The sequence below is a fragment of the Eleutherodactylus coqui genome, chromosome 6 (genome assembly GCF_035609145.1).
Source record: "Eleutherodactylus coqui strain aEleCoq1 chromosome 6, aEleCoq1.hap1, whole genome shotgun sequence".
NCBI lineage: Eukaryota > Metazoa > Chordata > Amphibia > Anura > Eleutherodactylidae > Eleutherodactylus > Eleutherodactylus coqui.
In genome coordinates this window covers 196,254,840-196,277,018 of record NC_089842.1, presented here as the reverse complement: position 1 = coordinate 196,277,018, position 22,179 = coordinate 196,254,840, and the positions used below count along the sequence as shown (strand labels likewise).

The 22,179-nt window shown below is 47.7% G+C and overlaps 1 protein-coding gene across 1 annotated transcript in view; it reads right to left on the bottom strand.

Annotated features, from left to right (window-relative positions):
* PRKD1 (protein kinase D1) overlaps nucleotides 1–19,757 on the bottom strand; it is a 125,693-nt gene extending 105,936 nt beyond the window's left edge. Inside the window, exon 1 of the mRNA XM_066608576.1 lies at nucleotides 19,346–19,757. Within this exon, the coding sequence (XP_066464673.1) occupies nucleotides 19,346–19,507 (162 nt within the window). The 5' untranslated portion in view covers nucleotides 19,508–19,757. The remainder of the gene's footprint in view (nucleotides 1–19,345) is intronic.
* Between the last annotated feature and the right edge of the window lie 2,422 nt (nucleotides 19,758–22,179).

Here is a 22,179-nt window from a genome sequence, read left to right as displayed (position 1 = left end):
TCTACCGGCACATTTTACTGCTCACTTGCTTGCGGCAGACGGACGCGTCGTAGATATAAATGACTATTTATCCTAATGCGTTCCAGATGTGTTCTTTTTCTCACAGAACTGTGTGGTGCATAATATGACTAAATAGTGATACAATACGACCAGTCACCGGCTTAGTACTTGGAAATGGTGATACCAGTGTTACATAAGGAACACTAAATTATGCTAGTTTTTTTTTTTCCCTTAAAGTCGGTATTGCCCACAAAACTGGTAAAAGTGAGATTTAATCTTTCCCAGCCTGGATGTAAAGGAGAGCCGAGTGGTCCGTCAAGCGGTCTGCCCAGTCTCTGCCTCCGAAGTGTCCTTTACTCTCCATAGACCCATCCAAATGGTATGCAGCCACGGCTCGCCGCATGGGCAGATTGTTCAGCCCTATTGTGGATACTAAACTGCCTCTTGTGCACTAGCATGGGTCTACGGTTGTGCAGCGCAATATTTAGATGGGACCATGGATAACATAGTAGATGACATTCACGTCACCCGCCAATCAGAGGGAGGACGGCAGCCAGGGATTGGAGTATACTGCGGGTGGCAGAAACCGTCTGGGCCCACCTACCGGACCACTCAGCATACCTGGTAGAAGTTAGGTTTATTTTTTACTGAGCTGTATGTAATGGTATGTGGGCATTACAGGCTTTAATTTCAAAAACATTCAACAGTCTCTAATTTGGTGTTCCCTGCATGCCAGCGGTCTCCCAGTTCTAGTAACCGTTAACTTTTAAGATATCACAGGCACAAATAATGTCATAGGAATACATTACCGGTGTGACCACAAAGGGTATTCCCAGGTACAATGGGCTGTACAGAGGCACCATATGGTCATATAGAGTGTGCCTAAGGCCCCATGGTGACACTATGTACAGCCACACACATAACAGGGGTCTACTTTCACTGTGTTATAGCCAATAATGAAAAGTACTGTACAGGAAACTAGTCACATGGCAGGCAAAAGTTGGGGTTTTTCTTGACTTCCAGTGCTCTGCGAACTGCTACCAAGTGAGCTTGTATCTGGGTATATTTACTAGAGATGAGCGAGAACACTCGCTAAGGGCAATTGCTTAAGCGAGCATTGCCCTTAGCGAGTACCTGCCCGCTCGAGAGAAAAGGTTCGGCTGCCGGTGGCGGGCAGGGAGTGGCAGGGGAGAGCAGGGAGGAACGGAAGGGAGATCTCTCTCTCCCTCTCTCCCCCCCACCCCCGCTCCCCCTGCTCACTGCCGCAACTCATCTGTCACCAGTACCGGCAGCCGAACCTTTTCTCTCAAGCGGGCAGGTACTCGCTAAGGGCAATGCTCGCTCAAGCAATTGCCCTTAGCGAGTATGCTCGCTCATCTCTAATATTTACGTGTCGCAGTTGGTTGCATTTCTTTAGTTGTGCTTTTCCAAAGTATGAAATAGACAGTTAGCTTTGTGATCATATTGCATATGTATTCAAGTATTCTACACACACGATGTGGCTGTAAAACGCTCATGCCATAATTTGCATCTTTTTGCTTTTCTACGCCAAAAGTGGACAAGGTTATGCAAGCAGGGGCATCAATGTACTATAATCTATACCATAAACTGGTGTGAATTATAACCGAAACCTACGCCACCTCAGACGAAGATGCAACAACCTTATTAGGAGGCTTGCTCTTCTAAATACATTTTGTCATACTTCTACTGGCATAAGAAACACCATTCTAAGTAAATTCGCCCCACTGCGTCGCTTGCATGCAGAAACCGCCGCCATAAACCTGTGCCGCTCCTCCGTGCTGCAAATGGAAAAAATGAATTCTTGCAAAGTCCCAGGGAGGATAATGTTGGCAACGTTCATAGCTGCAGCATTTGCTGGTAGGGAGATTAATGTGAAATAATATTAAACTAGCAGGTTTATGGTAATCGCTGCTAGGAAGGGGAGAGATTTATTCAAGGGAGGGCGAGCGAAAATGAAAATCTAGTCGAGAAATAGATAACTGTGTACATGGAAAGAAGAGGCAAGAAGCCAGAGCTGAGGAAAATAGGGGGAGCCGCACACTCCTGTAATAAAGGGTTGTAGACGGCGACTGTTGTATAAGTCTCCATAATGATCTGAAGTGAAATATGAAGCCCGACGCTCCACCACACTTTTCCTTTGAAGATGCTCCCATCAGACAAAGTACGGCGTTACTTGAAATTTGGAAATATAGGAAACTTCAGTCAAGAACCATTGTGTAACCTTTCTAATATATCACAAGATACAAGCAAGTATGTACAGAAGAAACCTATCCAGGTAATACCACGACTGTCAATAGCCGTGTGACTCAGCCATGCAAGGTAAAAAGCTTTATAGGACAGAAGACGTCATCTATTCTGCACCAACACCTTGACGGTATCAGTCAGCCAGCAGGTTCTGCAGCACATTCCTCAGCACTGCAGCAGGGCCCTCCGGCAGCAGAAGGATTAAATGCCCCGGATGGAGGGGAGGAGTGTAAAACCAGCCAGCTTCCACCCCTCCTGAATTCCCGGAGATTCAGGAGGAGGAGGGGCGCATCTGGAAGTAGTGACTGACAAAACTCCTAGGACACCAGGGAAGACGTTCTAAGGAAAATCTCTACAACCGAAAACGAAAACAAGTGTCTGAGCGCTGTGACAAGTCACACAGCAGAGGCCGCAGGGCAGTCATACAGGCCAAGATAAGGCATTGTTTCTGCACTTATACTCTCCTTGTCAGCAACACTCCCTCCCCGAGAAGGAGTTGGCAGAAGAGGCGGAAACTTTCTCTGTGCGATTGTAACGTTGTTATAAGTGATTACATATCAGGCAAAAGGATCATTTATTGTGGAGAACCAAACACCCTGTTCAGACCTATTGGTGTGTCTCTGGCTTAGATACAATGTTGTGGAGACATTCCTGTGACCCCCTTGTGTGTGCGGCTGAGATTTAGGCTGCCTGCACACGGGCGGAAATCCCGCGGCGGGATTTCCGCCGCTCAAAGCCTGCATAGGAGTGCATTACAATACGCACTCCTATGCAGACGGCCGCGGTTTGGCCGCGCGAAATCTCGCGCGGCAAACAAACTGCGGCATGTCCTATTTTTGTGCGGGGCACGCACTCACCCGGCCGCCGGCTCCGGTCTGCGCATGCGCCAGCTGCACGGCAGCCGGCACATGAAAGAGCCGGGGCCGTCGGGCGCGGGTGAGTACGCGCTCGTCTCTGCAGGCGCTCGGGTCGGGTCCCGCGGCGAGAATTCTCGCCGCCGGATCCGACCTGCTCGTCTGCAGGCGGCCTTATCCTGCTGCCTCTTAGAAGCCGCCATGAGAGGAACACATGTGGCTGCAGGATGTCCTGAACATATCACTGAGCTGTAATCGTCCCTCGTACCACTATTAGGGGTCACTTACTGTTGTAGGCGATGGCCCCCCAGACCATCACACCAGCAGGGGGCAGTGTGCTGCTACACAGCCAAGGGCAGGATTGAGGAACTTACCCCAGGTATCCAGACATGAACACGGCTATCATCAGTGCCAAAACTAGACCTGGTTTCTTCGCTCAAGAAAACCCGGTTCCACTCTGTAGTAGTCAAGATTGATCATTCATGACACCACCGCAAATGGAAGTGACAGTTGGTGTCAAAGGCAGAACACACAATGGGTGCCATGAGACTAAATGTCCTTCAGCCAAGCACCTGGAAATGGTTCCGACAGACACGGGGGCCTGTGACGATGGCGCTACCTGTCTCTGGATGGCGACATCACAACAGTTGGAGCAGCTTGTGTTTGTCGGATGATTAGATGATCCTCTCTACTGGTGGTCTGTAGGGGGCGTCCTGAGCCCGGTCAGCTTATGTTCCCTGACACATCCACTGGTCCCAACACCCCTAACAGTCTGGTCAGAACGGCCAGGTGGGGGGACAATTCAACCTGTGTTAACGGGGCAAAATCTAGTGATCAACAAGCTCTACACAAGCAGAAGAAGAGGTCACTACACACAAGGAGCCTCTGAGAGCCCTTCTATAGGCCAAGAAGGGAACCACTTTTATGGCCTCTGGTAACAAGACCGTTCATCTAACCACAACTCTCATCATTTGCGTATCTGCCCGAGATGGAACTGCATGCCGACTTCTTCTAGGGGCTCGATCGATCTATCTATATTTATATTTTTTGACAATGAGTGCAATTTACTGGAGGTTGTTCCTCATGAGCTCCTACTACTGACAGATACGTGATCACTACCATCTATACAACAAGCTGCCATTGTGCGAATTACACACACAGTGCTGTTGCCAGTCCTTCACTAATTAACCTACAGAAATTACCTAAAATACTCAGACTATTGAAAAGGGACTTTAAAAAGAGGAAACATTTCATTGCCAAGTTGACAAGTCAGGGAGTGGTAGAGAACAAGCAGTGAGACAATGCAGAATACATTTAGTGAACTATAGTAGATAGCAGGCCATGGCGTATGTGATAAAGGACTGTATACATAAGGCCACGCTCACATGGAACAATATCACTATGGCTTGTATGTGCCATGTTTCCCCAATTTTTTTCTATAGGGAAGGCATAAAAACGCAGGATACCTATGAAAATTATCAGCGTAACATTTGGCATTATATCTTCTATTCCAAAAAGAAGTCCAAAATATTAACGGATAATTAAATGGACAACTGAATGATAAGCAGTTTCGTGGTCTGATGTGGCCTGTTCCTACATTATTTCACAGAATAAAGGGGAATTCTGGGAGAAATACTATTGATGATAGGATAGGTCATCAATAGTTGATCAGCTGGGGTCCGCCACTCGGGACCCCGAACGATTAACTGATCGAGCATCTGCAATCAGCATCGCGACACACAGGAGTACGGAGAGGAAGCAGTTAGCTCCAACCCCTGTTTAGTGGCCGCTGCTGGTAATTGCAGATACAGCTCTCATTATAATCAATAAGAGCTATGCCTGCAATTGCCAGCATCTATTTTTTTTACAATTTTTATATTTCTGTAGGAGACTTGAACAATAACAGCTATGATCGCTATGATAATACATTGCAGGACTTCTGTACTACAATGCCTTATTGCTGACGGTATTAGTTTATCTTGACGCCGCCGGAAGCTAGGGGTTTAACAAGGGCAACGCACCCCTCACACCCCCAGCTCCCGATAGGGTCAAGCGTGGAAGGTCCTAGCTGCACAGTGTACATTGATTAGTGCAGGCTTAGACTGAAGGTTCCTTCACTTGTTACCCTTATATGAATACCTGTAAATGCTGCCATTGTAGTGCTGTAACATGGCTGCATTTACATGTAATAAAGTAAGGGTAAGAAGGTAAGTAACCCTCTGCCAAAGCCTCCAAGGCAGGCACTAATCAATGCAGTCGCTATTTAGCACTCACCAGCCATCTGCAGCCTCCGTGCCGTCCCCCGCCACACGGCTCCCTCCTGGGTGGCGCATCACGACTCCACCGGGCCTTGCGGCAGCGTGCTCCGTCCCGCCGGTGCCCTCTGTGCTCACTGAAAGCGGCAGGCGCCTCTCTGCTCCCCGACGCTGGGCGACTCTGTGAACGGTAACGTCGGGCGCATGTCTTAACCGCGACACACGCTACCCTGCTGACAGGTGTCAACCAAAGCGATATCCCTGGTCTGTTGCCGCTGGGTAATGCACTTTCAGCTGCCCCTGTGCCGAAGCAACGCAGGCAGACCCTCTATACCTTCTGTTCCTAACTTTAGTGGGCTTGCAGGACCTGGCAAACACAAACCACTACAGCCAATTACGTTGAGGGGGCGTCACCCCCCTGTCAATCTTGACTCCACCAGGAATCCCTGGTGGTGTCAAGATAAAATAATACCATCGCTGTCAATAGCAATGACAAGCCGGGACACCAGTATTTTGGGTCCTGTTGCAACTTCTCTATGAACCCATTGTATGGTGCAATTTACAGCTTCTGATCCCACGCCATCAACATAACGTAAGTTTACGTCCTGGAGCGTTAAGTACCACCCTGCCGGGACGTAAACTTACGTCATTAGTGTTAAGGGGTTGAGAGCTATGCTTCTGTAAAAAACAAAGGAAAGCTTACAAAGGTTTTGTTAAAACCTAAAAGAAAAAGAAAGAAAACTTCGCTATGCAGCAAGTGTTCACCATTCAGCCATATTCCTTTCCATCGTGATCGCTCTGAATATCCAGCTGCACATAAGCTTTATTTCTTAGCTGAAGTGAAGTAGTTTTTCAGGCCAAGACGATGGAAAACTTGTAAGTGAGTGCCAAGCGGGCGGTGCCTCCAGCGGCTGCTGCAGTCCAGCTGTGGTGCACAGACCGCTCTTTACATGCAGAGTCCGCAGATCTCCAGCAGATACTTCACTGGGAAGACATGCTGGAGGTCTATCTGTACTACATACAAGTCTATGGCAGATCGCTCACAGACAACATAGAAAAGATTCAGATTTTTATGCGCCGAGTGAACGCGGCGGGCACCGCCTAACAGCATCATAACTTAGTTCATAGTGCTTTAGGCAGGTGACAGCTTCTCCTTCGCTAGTTCCCGGCCGGAAGAGACAGCTATGTCTCTCAACTTCCCTGTGTTTGAGACCACACTCAGACGTGTGCTTTTTACCACAGAGTTGATTTCAATGGGGCCCCGCAGACCTGCACTCGAACGTAGTATTTTCTAACTAGCTGTCTGCTCTATTTTAGCACATTTTCGCACTTTTTAACGCACCTCATCACCCCTCACAATGGTGCGTTAAAAAGCACTGTGAACGCAGTGACATGCATTTTAAAACGGCGATAAAAATCGTAGAAAAATGGCGGCGTTTTTTCAACGCCACATGTAAGAGTGGCTGAAACATTCATTGGGCCAAGAGATACACCTCCCTGCAACCCCCATACACATGAACGCTTAGTTGAGCCATGTATATTTACACTAACGATCTTTCCGTGTGAGTTCTGTCCAATTGCAATATGAATAGAAATCGCACAGGAAAACAAGCTATCGATTTCAATGGGTTAATTTACAGGAAGAATTTTTTGCTCCTACACCATTCAAGATCGAAAAATTGTGGCATATGTCCAGCAATCTATACGCAAATGGTCCTGTATGTAGGCAGATGCCTAGGGTACATAGGGAAATTGGATTGGAAAGGGTTACGATCAGAAACTGAGGCAGGAAGATGAAAAGATGAACTTGATGCACAAAGATAATTGATGCAGAAGTCAAAGTGCAGGATATACCGTAGGTGGATATCTTCTACACTCCCATATTTACACTTTCCAAGCAGTGTGCACAACACACCCATCATGCGGTCAGCGACAGGAGAGATCTGCTCTCCATTCACAGGGGATGAGCTGTCATTACATCCTTCATATACTCATGTCACACCTCGCTAGGGTACATGTCTGCCCATCAGCTGGGCACAGCTGCCCACAACCACCGCTATTCCCTGTATGTTATTACAGTAGGTGCAAGCTATATCACTGCAAAGCAAACCGTGCCCCAGATAATGGCTGTGACGTCACATCACTAGACTCTAGGCAGCTGCAGATAACAGGCTGTGTATCCACTGCTAGCATGAATATGTGATATCAGATAATATAGCACACATCGTATTAGTGTGCAGTCACAGATCTCTTCTCATCTAAAGAGGACCACCACAAAATACAAGTATGCCATCCAGTATCCATTGGGTGCTATAGGGCTGCCTTAAAGGGAGTCTGCCCTATTAACTAAGTTTATGGGCTGACAGTAGGTTTTATACTTACCTTCCCGTCATTCCCCCGATGCGAGTGTTGAAATGCGTTGAGCGCCGCTGCCAAGTAGGCCTCCCGTTATAAAGTTAGAACAGGCGGACTATTTAGTGTGCACTCAACGCATTGAGCAGCGGCTTTCAGCACTCAGATGGGGGAAGGTAAGTAGAATACTTACATCCCCAGACTCAGCGGTCACCTACTTTCATCCTATAAGCTACTACATTATAGGGCTCGAAAGGTAATTTGGAATTGGGAGCCACTTTTTACACTCACCAGGTCCCCCATTTCAGTGATGCGGCCCTTAAAAAAAATAAATAAATCACTGCGCAAACACGGTGACTTTTCACCAAAGTGCGCCCTCCCATAGAGATAAATGCACAGAGCTGTCTGGAAGGAGACGTGCTGTGCGAACACGGATTTCTTGGGGACACTGCGCTGGAACGGAGGACCCTGGTGAGTATAAAGAGCAGCTCCCCGGACTCCCGTCTCCTCGTCTTGAGGACCTTTGAATACTTAAGTGGGGTATGCTTATTTTTTTTGATATTATAGTTTTCTTTCTTAAAGCAGTTTTCTAATGCAAGATAGGTGTCCCATTCATCTCAGAAAGTGATGGAGGGGCGGTGACCCATGTACGGTCCAGATAGTCGCTTTAACGGTTACATGCAGGTCAGTGTCTTTCAAAAAGGAGGGGGATATTTTTGAAAACATACATGGAAGCCCTCATGCTCTGTGAATAAGAGGGTAAGATTACACGCCCTAAATGGGGATTTGGATAGGAGCTATCATTTTGGGAATATCATCATCACAGGTTAAAAGGGGTTTACTCGAAATTTAACCCCTCGCAGTACTGATGACCCATCCTCAGGATAGGTCATCTGTAGTTAATCAGCGGGGGTCCACCACTAGTAACCTCCAACAATCACCAGATCTCAGCTCCGGCGGTCACCGCAGCGTTATCAAATGTCCACATTGGGGTCGGAGCTGTAAGTGCTATAAAAAAAATTTTTTTTTTTTAAAGTATAGTTCCCATTGATTTTAATGGGAGCAAAGCCCTCTATTACACCCCAATGGTCCCATTGACATGCAAGGTGCGGTAGTAGATTTCTCTGGTTTGGTGGGTGTTCTCAAAAGGTAGGGGATAAGTTGCCAAGATGGGAATACCCCTTTAAGATCAATAAATGACAAGTTAAACGGAAGAGTTTCCCATAAAGTTATACAGTATGGCCGCCTGCAGACGGCTGGGTCGGATCCCGCTGCGAGAATGCGGACGGGTGCCCCTGCAGAGACCTGCGGCTTACCAGCTCCCGGCGTCTCCTCTTCTCTCTGATGTGCCAGCTGCCCCCAGCCGGCGAATGCGCAGAGCGGAGCCAACGGGTCTCTACTGACATTTCTGTGCGGGCCTCTGCGAGACCCGCAAAGAAATAGAACAGGCTGCGATTTGTTTTCCGCATGTGTTTTCACGTGGACAAATTGTGGCTGTGTGCCTAGGATTGTGTGCATGCATGCAATCCTATGGCAGCGGAGAGAATGTCTGCAGGAAATCCCGCCGCGGAATTTCCGCCCGTGTGCAGGGGGCCTATATCAATCTGTTCACTACAAAATGCTGCCGGAAGATTAGACTAGATTTTCCAAGTGACAGCTTCCCTTTAGGCCACGATCTTGCTCGCTTGTTATTGTTTATGTCAGATTTCTACATCGGGAGTATTACCTGACGAAGTCTCCAACTGCATAGTGATAAGAGGGAATATGTTGGCAACTGACTCCCAATTGTGGGGGGGGGGGGGGAACGTATATCATACAATATACTTTTTTTTATTCAATCATGTTCTACTATGAAGCAGACCAACAGTATATCTATGCTGGGTGCATGGGGTCTAAAGACACATTCAGCAATAGTTAATGGGGACACGCAAATTTGCACAATACAGTAGGAGATGCTTAAAACACTGCGGAATTGCACAGGAATAAGAACACATTTTGAACTCATTTCAATGGATGGGCACATTGCTTTTTTTTCTTTTTGGCATACGCAAATGCACGTGCCTTGCACGTGGAAAAAGTACTGTAAAACACACCAGAGCATTCGCAAAAGAGCAACATTTGTTCTGCAAAAGCATAGATGATCAGTAAATTAACTCATCAGTCATGTGACTGGCTCATTCATGTGACCCTAAAAAATGCTGAATGATCAGCTGCAAGGAAAATGTACCCTCTTTACCCTGTACCCAGCTGAATGAGCATTGCCATGGGCAAATTATCAACCCATGTAAAAGTTTCTCTGTGGTCACTTATATGGCAAATGGAGTGAGTGGGAACCTCCTGAGGTACACATATTATTGATGAATTAACCTGTGCCGGATACCTCTGCTCTTTACCAAACTCCAGCCTACTTTACACACTGTAGCTTCACAATAGGAAAAGTTTAGCTAAAAGTTGGAGTAATTCCTAAACTACAGGTAAAAAAAAAACCTCTTTCAGACCCGTAAACTCTCAGCACCGTCTATTCGGTAATGTTTAGAGAGGTCCGGCCTCAGATTTAAGGACCAATTCTGTCTCGCCGTACAGACGTCGCCCCCAGGATGGACGTGGCCGACGTGAATCATTTACTCGCACAAAAACACAGAGAAAAGCTCCTCTCTGCAGCAGAAAGGCTTCTGACCCCGGACCGTACAGAAACAGTGTAACAAAGCAGACGGAACCACACAAGATGGTTTCTATGGTAACAGAAAACAGATCCACACAACTTCATAAGCTAAATGTCAAGAGGCAGCAAGACAACGGTGGTAACATCACTGCCCGGCTCTGGGGCCAGACATGATTGTGAGGTCTTCTGCAGGGGGCCCAAGCACGATGGAACTTTTTGCACTTATCTCGTTGGCATAGAACAGCCGGCACCAGTACCTTCTGCACCATACACGTATCCTTAGAAGATGGCTTAGACTACACCTACATGGTGACATACATTGCATGATGCAACAACCCAACGTTGCATCTAAAGATTGTCAACGGAGTCGCACTGCGACATGCACCCCAATGCCGTTGCGACAACAGTTGCAGAGGACACAACTCTGTTGGATTTTGGTCGCCAATCATACAGGACTTTTCCACCATAGACATCCATGTGCCTGCAACTTGCCAGCCGCCTTGTTGTTCAACAGCCAAATTACAACTTTGAAACAGTCTCAATCCGTTTTTATATATATTGGCGAATCCCAACGTAAACCAGTAAATGATATAGATACAAGTAACGCAGCAGGGCTTCAGGCTTCCAATAAAAGGGTGCAAGTGATTAATTGCCCTTGTATGGCATTTCCTATAGAGACCAATGAATTATTTGGATTGGGATAAAAAGGAGCACCCATAAGAAGTAAATTACATATACAGACTGCTCCAACCACCGCGTTCCCACAAATGTCAACTGCGGAAGGCAAATTCTTACTTTCACCAACTAATGCCATCATGTCCACAGCTCAGATCTGCCAATCTGGACCAACTGGCAATACTGGATTTCTTTAATTAGATTAGTCACTGAAACAGAAGGAGGTAGATTTTATAATACCGTATGCTAAGGTACCTTTACATAGGACGACCATCACCCAAATAATCACTTAAAAACAGTGATTTTTGGCCATTAGTCGTCCCGTGTACATCAGGGTGCCGAGTGGGAAGTCGCTCAGTAGTTGTGTTGTTTCAGCTCACTGAGCGATTATAGTGTAAGGCCGGGCTCACACGGACCGATGTGAATTGCAGATTCCGCCATCAGCGTCAGTGCAGACAATACGCAGTAATTTACATTGCGTATGACCAATGGAAACTCTCGCTACTTCATAGAAAAATAGAAAGAAAAGCCGGAATTCCGGCTGAAGAGCAGCGAAAGATATTTGTTTCATGCAGACGACACGCTGTGCATTGCGTAAATCCGCGCAGAAAATTGATCACCTCCGCCATCTTCTGCGAACATTTGCAATTACTCTTCGCGATGTATCACAGGTCTTCCGCTGTGGGAACCTGACCCGTTCGTGTGAGCCCGGCCTAAGCGGCACTTGCTCAGTCTTTGAATGACAGGCTGCTCACTGTGAACAGAGGGCCGCCTGCAGATAGCTCCTCCGCCACTTGAAGGACTATCGCTCCTGTATGAAAGCACAGGAGTGATAGTCGCTGGTAACGGCTGTTGTCTCATGTAATGGTACGTTTTGCCCTCATGTCCATGGGGAAATTATATTTAGCAAATGCGAGCGTGAAAAAAAACTCAAATCCGCATCCGATAGGAAAGATTTGACCATCCGCAGTTAATTAACTAGCCGCGGATGGTATTTTAAGTGATTTGTGGATTTCACGCACGTGAAAAAAACACAACATGCTCCATTTTAGTGCGGATCACGCGTGAGGGAGCTCATATCTCAAAATTAGCCTGTAGTGAGCACTAAGCCGCTGGTTGAGGGATGCAAAACTGACATCATCTGACCAGCAGCTTGGCACTCACTAGAGGTTGCCAGGTGCCCGGGCGAGCAGGCTGACATTGAAAGGTGAGGGCAACGCTATATCTGCTGAAATCAGCTGCAAATACAAATTCTGCAGTATTTCCACCCCGTGTGAATATACCCTTACACAAATAATGTGGGGCATGCACACCAGTGTTTGCGCCCACCATAAGGAAGGGCATCCCAGCCTGACCCGAACTCCAAGTATGATGGGAATGTAGGATGCTCGGAGTTCAGGTCAGCAGACCCGCAGTCAGGCATGGACAAGAGTTCCTTATTACAGACAAACATGCAGCGAAGTACATGTTCATGGCCAAGGTGACACAATGTGGCTGCCACAAAACAGGAAAATGACAACAATTGTGTAAAAAACAGACTTACTGCGCTTCCTCTCTACTAATATATGGCCAGAGTTAGATTATGGGAGGGATCTGTGTCATGTAACACGTCCATCATAAACATCCCCAAGAACTTCGATACATCTCCAAATATGCATCTGATACCAGATGGTGTTAAGGGGTTCATCTAGACATGATCGGGTCTTCACAAGTTATGTCCCATACAGGTTACACTACAACAGGCAAACCGCCTCAAGTCTAACTAAACTTTTAGAAAACTTCTGAAACATGATGGATACATGTAAGAAGCTGTGATTGGTGGGGTGCCAAGACCCCCACCCCACCCCTCCACACACCTTAAAACAAAGAGTCCGAGGTGTTCATCTGACTGCTGCGCCTGTACAACTCTCACTGGTCACAGCTCTTCTGCCCCTTCATTTTAGCAATCAGCGGAAGTCTGAACTTCTGACCCATCACTATGTGTAAAAAAAATGTCCTCAAAACGTTTAGTTACACTTTAAAGACATGCAGGTAGAGGGAAACAATGCATGGCTGGTAGCAGCAATAAGAAGCCATTCATTCTCAGAACAGCTTTTTACTTTACGTCAAAAGTAAGACAAGTGCTGACGCGTATACTCCATATGTGCCCCTCCAATTATATCCACAAACACCTGTATCTCAGACATCTACTATGAGGTAGTCTCATTTTTATAACAGTTCTTCTGTCTCCTCTGCAAAACTTGTACAGATGAAGCAGAGCTATGAGTCTGTCAGATGTAGTCTGGATGACTTTGTAAGGCCTCATGTCCACGGCACACACGGGTATTTCATGCGGATTCCCGAAGCGGATACACTGCGGGTCATCTTAAAAATTCCCTGTGGGAGATCGCAGATGCAATGGTGTTCAATGCTTCGACTACCTGACACGAAATCTGCCTGGGGATTCCACTTTGCTGCTCCGTTTGGGGAGCAGGATAGGGGAATCCCTGCAGCTAAACGGTTCCCTCATGGAGGGAACTAAACGGCGCTGAACAGACCCCATTGACTATAATAGGATCTGCCCGCATTCTGCCCAGCTTTGGACGGAAGATAAAGTGCTGAGTACAACGGTATTTCCAGCCGCATCTGTGAAGGAACCTCCGAACAGAGGATCCAACGTAGATGTGAACCCAGCCTAAGCAATACGTCATTTTCTTCCACAATGCAGGTTTCAAAATAATGTATTGATGGGCGTGGAATACGGATTTTGCGCAGATTTCGGTGCCGGATCCATTTAAATGCAACCTTAAAGAGATTGCCATAATAGATGATGCCCACAGAAGACACAAACTCCTCACTGCTCCAGCTGTGGATGATGTATCTGCTGCCAGGGGGTGATGCCACCTAGCAGTGCCCACAGTGTTGGGGAGAGGACGCTGCTGCTCTGCCTCCTATGACTACACAGACGTCACATAAGTCATTTCACTGCCCATTTCCTACTGGCAGCGCCAGCCTGGTATGAGGAGCTGCCCATGTAGTAATACAGACAAGCATCCCGTCCCTTCGGAGACCCTCCAGCAAACACAAAGCCTCCTCTACCAGCTCTGTGTCTGTGGAGGCCAGGTGCCTACTGACACGGCTGTGATTACCGTCCATTATCCTCATTCCTGAGCAGCCAGGACCCAAAATACTCCATCCGGGATCATCCCACGGACATGACTTCTGTCGCTGTTAGGGCCGTCATATGGATACTATAAACCTCACTGAGTCTCTTTGTGGTATTCAGAAGAGCTTTTTTTTCACACTCTGACCGTTCTCATAAAAATAAAAAATTGGAGAATGTCTTATTTTCTTCATAATCACGGAACAAAATCGTCCATTAACCCGTTAATGCTCTGTGATGTAAAATTACATCATGGGGGTTTGAGGTTTGTATGAAAGGGGTCAATCCCACTCCGTACAATGTGGGTGCTGGCTGTTTCTTACCTGACCACTACAGCTGTGATCCACACCCCGATCAGAGTCCAGGGGTCCTGAATGGCCCCTGGCAAAAAGATTGCAGGGTGCCATGCGGTTGCCACAGCAGCTGGGGGCCAGCTAAAAGCCTCCAGGACTGCCATTGCAGATTGCCCATGAGACTGCCTGTCAGATCGTGGTATTGCATCATACTGCAGGAGTGATCACACCATCACAGGTTCTTGTCCACTATGAGGACTAAAAAGAAAAAAAAAAATCAGTTTAAAAAAGTTTTCAGAAGACAATGGGTAAAAAATAGTGACATCATTCAGTGAATGACGACATCAACGCAGTGAATGCAGATGCAATAGGCACGTTAAACACACAAATGAGCACCAAAATCGCACTAAACACAGCGTGAGTCCTATCTAGTCAGAAATGCCATTCAGTAACCTGGGAGAGCTGGGAGGCCATTTCCGTGGGTGCTGCATGTCGGCTGAACAAAGACGAACAAAACGTTGTACAAGTCGATAGAAGAGAATTTACGGATGACTTTTAGTCAAATTCTCATTAAACGAGCCCAGCAGCAAAACAAGATCCCGAGCTTTAATTGGCTGATCATACATGTGGCAGGAAATACTGACGGTGTAGCATCACCGCTGCTCTGCCTACCATGCAGATGTAGTCTGGGTGCTGCGTGTGAGTCAGCGACAAAGGTGCGCATACTGTATATACGTCAGCTGATATCTACATATATACACTCAGGTCTTAACCTCTTAAGGACAGCAATTTGTGGGGGATTTTCATCTCCACTTTTCAAAAGTCATAACTTTTTTACTTTCCTGTTGAGGTGGCTGTATGAGGGCTTGTTTTTTGCGGGGCGAGCTGTAGCTGTTACTGGTGCCATTTTGGGGTACATATAATATATTGTAATAGTTCTATTAAGTTTTTTGTCAGGGCAGGGCGAGAAAACACTTTCATTCTGCCATTGTTGTTCTTTTATAAAATGACATGAAACATTTTTTTTCTGAGGTTTGGGGCGATTACGATACCCAAATTACTTTTTTTTTAGTTTTTTTTCCACTTTTGTACAATAAAACCCCCTTTTTGGAAATCATATTCATTTTTTTTTTTTCTACATCATTCAAAGTCCCATAACGTTCTCACTTTTTGGGGCTTGTTTTTTACATAATGAGCTGTAGTTTTTAATGGTACCATTTTGGGGTACATATGGCTTTTTTGATCACTTTTATTGCTTTTTTATGAGAGCAGAAATGAACTAAAAAAAAAAATAAAAAAAAACATTTTGGCTCCTTTAAAAAAAAAAAAAAAACGTTTATAGCATTTGCCGTACAAGTTAAGAAGTGTGTAATATATTAAGCGGGTCATTTCGGAACCGAGCGTAAGGGTTTAATAATAAAAAAAAGAAGGAAAAGTGCTCCAATAAGTTTTGTGTTTCTTTAACATTTTCATAAAATTCTTTTACAATAATGTGCCTTTAGGGGCCCTGAATCTGTGATCGCTGTAACACTACAATGCAGTACTTCTGTACTGCAATGCATTATCGTTATTCATAGCAATCACAAGCCATGGCAGACCCGAACGCCATTATCTGACGTCTGATTGCAATGGCAACTCATCAGCCCTCCGCGGAGGGCCGATGACCTAACAGAGGGAGCACCCTCCCTATGCAAACCCTTTACATGCTGCGATCATCACTGATTGCAGCAAGTGAGGGGTTACAGTGGGAGTCCTGTTGTCTGTCACAGCCGGCTCCCTGCTGCGGATGGCTTCTGAGCCTGTGTCATCCATAGGAACCCCTCCGCCCAACATGGGTGAGTGTGTTGTAAATCAATAACAAAACTGACCATCTCACATGGTGTTTAAGAGTAAAAAAAGCGTGATTTGCATCCGGAGTCAACTGCTCAGGAATCTTTGGCGCTCTCACTGAAATGAATGGAGAGCAGTGTGCCTACCCGACCCACATTTCCTTCATTCGGGGACCGACTGGGTCACGATTCTCGGACCCCACCAGTCAGCTGGTTATCCCCTATCCCATGGACCGGGGATAACTTGTGGAAACTGGAATACCCCTTTAAGACATATCCTTGGTGTTAGGTCCCACTAGAGCCACAGATTATATATGATCAGATGCAGAGAGAGATACGCAGACAGATAATGGTATATATGATAGATGAGATGGACATATGTGTGATATATATGACTATAGATGGGTAATACTATATCCTCATGCATGCGGTGTGATATATAGTATACACCTGGGCCCAGCCAAGGGCAATCACAAATTACAGCAGTTTTGCAGGGCACTTTTTGGTAGTGTGGTTTGTATGGGTGAAACCCACTGGAGCAGGTCTATGCAGCCGCCGGCCTCGTCCGTAGAAGTCAGTTACCGCGCAGCGCTCATTTTTAATAAAAGAAAGCCGAGCCGCGATTGGTTGTTACAGACAACGAAAAGATTTTCTCTCAAGGTATGTTCACATGTAGCGTCCATGCTTTGCATTTTCTAAGGCTGCCTTCACAAGGGCGCGAGAGCAGGCCAAGAAGCCGGCCCGACATCGCACTCGCCAATGTACGTTTTACCACAGATTGGAGGCGGTTTTCATGCGAAAATGCCTTGCATCACTTGTGTGAATTCCAATCCTCCGGCGCTTGTTTCACGTGCGGCAAGGGTATGGATTTCACTAGTAAACATCACATCGCACTCGCATGCAGATCGCACGGCATGAGATGTGTGTGACTGTCCCATTGAAGACAATGGGCGATGCGGTCGAGGGACGCTGAAAAATAAGACATGCCACGATTTTTTTTTACCTCGCAGCATCGCTATTGTCTATGACTCCATTCAAAAGTATAGAGTTCGTATTCGCGTGAGTATATCGCGACACACAAATCTCGCATGAGAGTCACACACATGTGAACACGGCCAACGCAGATTCGTCGCTGGATAGTAAGTAGGTTTTACAGTACAAGCAAAGTAGTTGAGATTGCTCGCCGTCGCATCCGCACGCTGCAGGATATATTCGCGGCACGGACAGACCTGCAGCGCTATTTTCACATGGCCGAATTCAACCTGCAGCCGCATTGTGGCTATGCTGATGTAGGGCAGCGGATCCACACGGGGATTTTACCCTTTCCAATGGGAGAATCAGAATGACGGACAAGGAATCCGCGACAAGAAGTAACGTTACTTTCTTATCTGCGTGCGTATAAAACAATCTGCGCCTTATAGACTATGGCGCGGATTCCCATTGAAGGGGATTTAAAATATGCTGCGAATTTGATGCAGAATCGATGTGGATTACGCATAAAGTCCATGGCAAAAAAAAAAAAAAAACGCTTCAGGGATTCAGACGGGCACAGCTAACACAAAATTTCGTGCTGAATTCTCCCCCAAATCCGTTGATATAAACGACACGCTACGGATTTAAAATTTGTCCCTTCGTGCGGCAGGAGAATGCGATTCCTAAAAACATGGTAAATCCGCGACAAATCTGTCACATGTGGACACACGTGCATGTGAACCCGGCCTAAGGGCATCTATGTGCGTATCAGCACACGAAAAAATGAGCATGCATTACGCCGAAAATAAAGCCCACTGGGTTCGTTCACACGTGCGTCTTTAGAGTACGGAATTGCATTGCGCAAAAAAATACGCTGCGTGCTCTATTTTCTGCAGAAGGAGAGGAAACATCTTGCACTCCCCAAACTGATTGCTGCGATGGCTGACCGCATAGGCGTCTGCACACAGTACAGTAAGGCTCCTGCAGACGAGCGTACGTATAGATGCGCTCACGACAGCGGGACGGAATTGCGGTAAGAAGGGAGCGCTCTCACCGGCTATCGCGCAGGTCTCCACGCATTCTGCTGTACTTTTCTACACTGCCGGGCCCGTTCACATCGGCGCGGGACACTCACGACAACATTGAACTGGCTGGGCGGCCTAATTAGCCCCCGGGATTATCAATTAACACAGCGAAATCACACCGTTTAGTGCGCAATTTTGAGTAGACGAGGTGCGCCCCTGCATACACTCCTACGGCACCTTAGTATTTGGGCGTCTGCAATCTCGATGCGTGAAAAAATACGTTAAACAGCGTGCCGGTTGCCCTGCACATACGTCCTCATTTAGCGCATTTTTTTCGTACGCGCTACAGCCACAATGACCGCGCTTTTTATACACACTAAGAAAAAACCGCAAGGCGGCCCAATGCAGTTGGCAATTTTCCTGTCTCCTGCCGACATGTGTAAAAACGCACGCATGTGCATATACAACCGTGTATTTTACGCCAATTTTCAGTCTGCGATGACGGACCAAAAGAGGACGTGCGGCCATTTTTTTCATACAGCCATTCAGCGCGTGGGAGAAGAAAATGCAAATCAATGGCGCCCATGCTATCCGTATCGCATCCGTGAAAAAAAATACGGACGTAATACGGCCAAAAAAATATGCCGTTGCGAACGAGCCCTTATTGGCTCCTTCCAAAGGAGTGAAATCTTTGACAAATCCGTAAGTGCCTTTTTACCACACGTGTATTTCCCGCTGCAGTAAACGGCACGTCCGGCGTGCACACACCTTGCGCCAATCTCATACAGTAAATCTCTGCGAATTGTTTCACCCGCGGCCAAAAACTGCCCCACAAAACTGCGGCGAGTTACAATAAGACGCTTGTGGATTTGGGGCGCAGTTTTTAACTGTCCATCACACCCTGTGGATCCTATACGATATACCACGATAGAAGGTGACACACAAGTTGTTAGCTCTAGTTGTGCGATAGAGCGTCACGACACACAGGGCGATATATCACGACATGCAGCGGCCTCCTCACCTTCTGGTCCACGATGGAGCAGGCCATCTCTCGCACGGCCCCCAGGCTCAGCTCTCCGGGCTCGGGCAGAAGGACGGGCTCCCGGCTCAGGCCGATCTGGATCTGCAGGGACAGGCCGGGGCCCGCGGGGCTGGGCGGCCGGATAACCGGGGGGGCGCTCATAGACAGCTGGGCCCGCCAGCGGGAGACACCGGGGGAGAGGGGACACGGTCACACGGTACAGCCGCGCCCGGGAGACGGGACGTGACTAGACGGCAGGCATGCGGCTCCCACACAAGTCACACACCAGCTGCAGCAGCATACTCCCGGCACTCCGCCACAGCCGCCTCGTCCCCGCCAGCAAAACTTTACCGACAACAAGTCCGAGCGGCGCCCACACACAAACACACATACACGGCGCGGGGAGAGGGGCGCCCCCTGCCGCTCACACAGCGCCAGAGCACGCGGGCTCCCCCTACCGCTCACTCACTGCAACATGCGCGCCTCCTGCAGTGGCGAGAGCGGGAAACACTGAGTGTGTGAGGAGAGGGGGCATCTACACAGCTGGCCATAGCAATATCTGGGGGGCATCTCCTCACAGCTGGCAATGTCTGAGGGGCATCTCCTCACAGCTGCCATAGCAATGTCTGACGGGCATCTCCTCACAGCTGCCCGTAGAAATGTCTGAGGGGGCAACTCCTCAGCTGCCATAGCAATGTCTGAGGGGCATCTCATAGCTGGCGATGTCTGAGGGACATCTCCTCACAGCTGCCCGTAGAAATGTCTGAGGGGGCAACTCCTCACAGCTGCCATAGCAATGTCTGAGGGGCATCTCCTCATAGCTGGCAATGTCTGAAGGGCATCTCCTCACAGCTGCCCGTCGAAATGTCTGAGGGGGCAACTCCTCACAGCTGCCATAGCAATGTCTGAGGGGCATCTCTACATAGCTGGCAATATCTGAGGGGGCAACTCCTCACAGCTGGCCATAGCAATGTCTGAGGGACATCATCTCACAGCTGCCATAGCAATGTCTGAGGGGCAACTCCTCACAGCTGGCCATAGCAATGTCTGAGGGACATCATCTCACAGCTGCCATAGCAATGTCTGAGGGGCGTCTCCCCACAGCTGCCCGTAGCAATGTCTGAGGGGCATCTCCTCACACCTGGCAATGTCTGAGGGGCATCTCCTCACAGCTGGCCATAGCAATGTCTGAGGGGCATCTCCTCACAGCTGGCCATAGCAATGTCTGAGGGGCATCTCCTCACAGCTGGCAATGTCTGAGGGGCATCTCCTCACAGCTGCCCATAGCAATGTCTGAGGGGCATCTCCTTACAGCTGGCAATGTCTGAGGGGCAACTCCTCACAGCTGCCCATAGCAATGTCTGAGGGGCATCTCCACACAGCTGCCCATAGCAATGTCTGAGGGGCATCTCCTTACAGTCGGCCATAGCAATGTCTGAGGGGAAGGCTTCAGGAGGACATGATGTGTGTGGAGATGTCTGCAAGGGCTAATGTCCACGGGCGGTTTCTCACCACATTTTATGCACGCCTGATACACAGAGGATATGAGAAGTCAATGAACCTTCATGCTGGGTTCACACAGGATGGAATTGCCATGGAATGTCCATACAAAAATTCTGCCTGAAGCTCCTAATCCCGGGATTAGCCAGCAAAGTGGACGAAATTTTGCAAAAATCTCGTCCACGGAGCATGTCAATTCTTTTGTCGTTTCCGCAGCGGCCTCTCTCCTCTCTATGGGGAGAAAAAGCCACAGCGGAATGCCGACGGTTTTTCGGTGAAGCCATTCCGCTGAAATTCCGTCCCATGTAACTCCAGCCCCATTATTCCATGCGTGCTTGCGCTGCGTATCCGTACGCAAAAGAAATGAATCACAGCATGCTCTATTTCTCTGCGCATGGCTGCCTGCACATGGCCGGGTTTGCATTGCAGATTCTGGAGCAGGAGTCCGCAGCAAATACCACCCATAATATGTTATGTAAAAGCGTTTTTTTTCTTTCCACAAGCGGAAATCAATTGCGATTTTCCGCATGTGAAGGGGGAAAAAACGCAGCGTAGTCTATTTCTAGGCGAATAACGTGCAGATGGCTTGCACTGAAGTCAATGGAAGTCGTCCGACCCGCCACCCTTCTGCAATCGTCATTGTGGAAAGGTCGCAGGATCTGCGGCATAATCTGCAGTGCGCATGTGCGGCGGCTGGCACATCTGCAATACAGATAAGAAGAAACCGGACAGGTACGCGGCGTCACACGCGGCGGAATGAGACCCGGTCGTGTGCAGCCGGCCAAAGACATGCAGCCCTACTACAGGCTCCGTATGAAATGCTGTTCCTACGCAGGCATTACGCCTCCCCATTTAGAGAGTGGAATTTAAAAAGAATCACACTGCACAATTCCATGACGTCAAACTCCCAGGCATGCGCAGTGCATACTCCGCCCATACGCGGTCTTTTCCAGCAGGACTGTGTATGTGTAAAACACAGCATTTCACGCATACGCCCGTGGACATTACCCGTAAGGGTGATTCAAATGTGGTGGTTTTTTGAAGCGGTTTGCAATTAAAAACCACATTTGGTTTCTAAAAAAACGAATGAGGTTTTTAATAAATTGTATGCGGGTTCTGAAAAAGCACATGCTTTTTATATGCACCACGGTCTTCGGCCTCTTTCACACGAGCGTCATTTTAATGCAGAGTAGGTCTATCAAAAATTCGCATCTAAAATAGCCTATGGTTTTCTATTGGTTCTTTCAGACGAACAATTTTTTGATGCGCCTAAAAAATCACGAGTCAAAGGATAGGAAATAGGCGCGATTTTTTGAGGCTGAGATTTCTCTCCC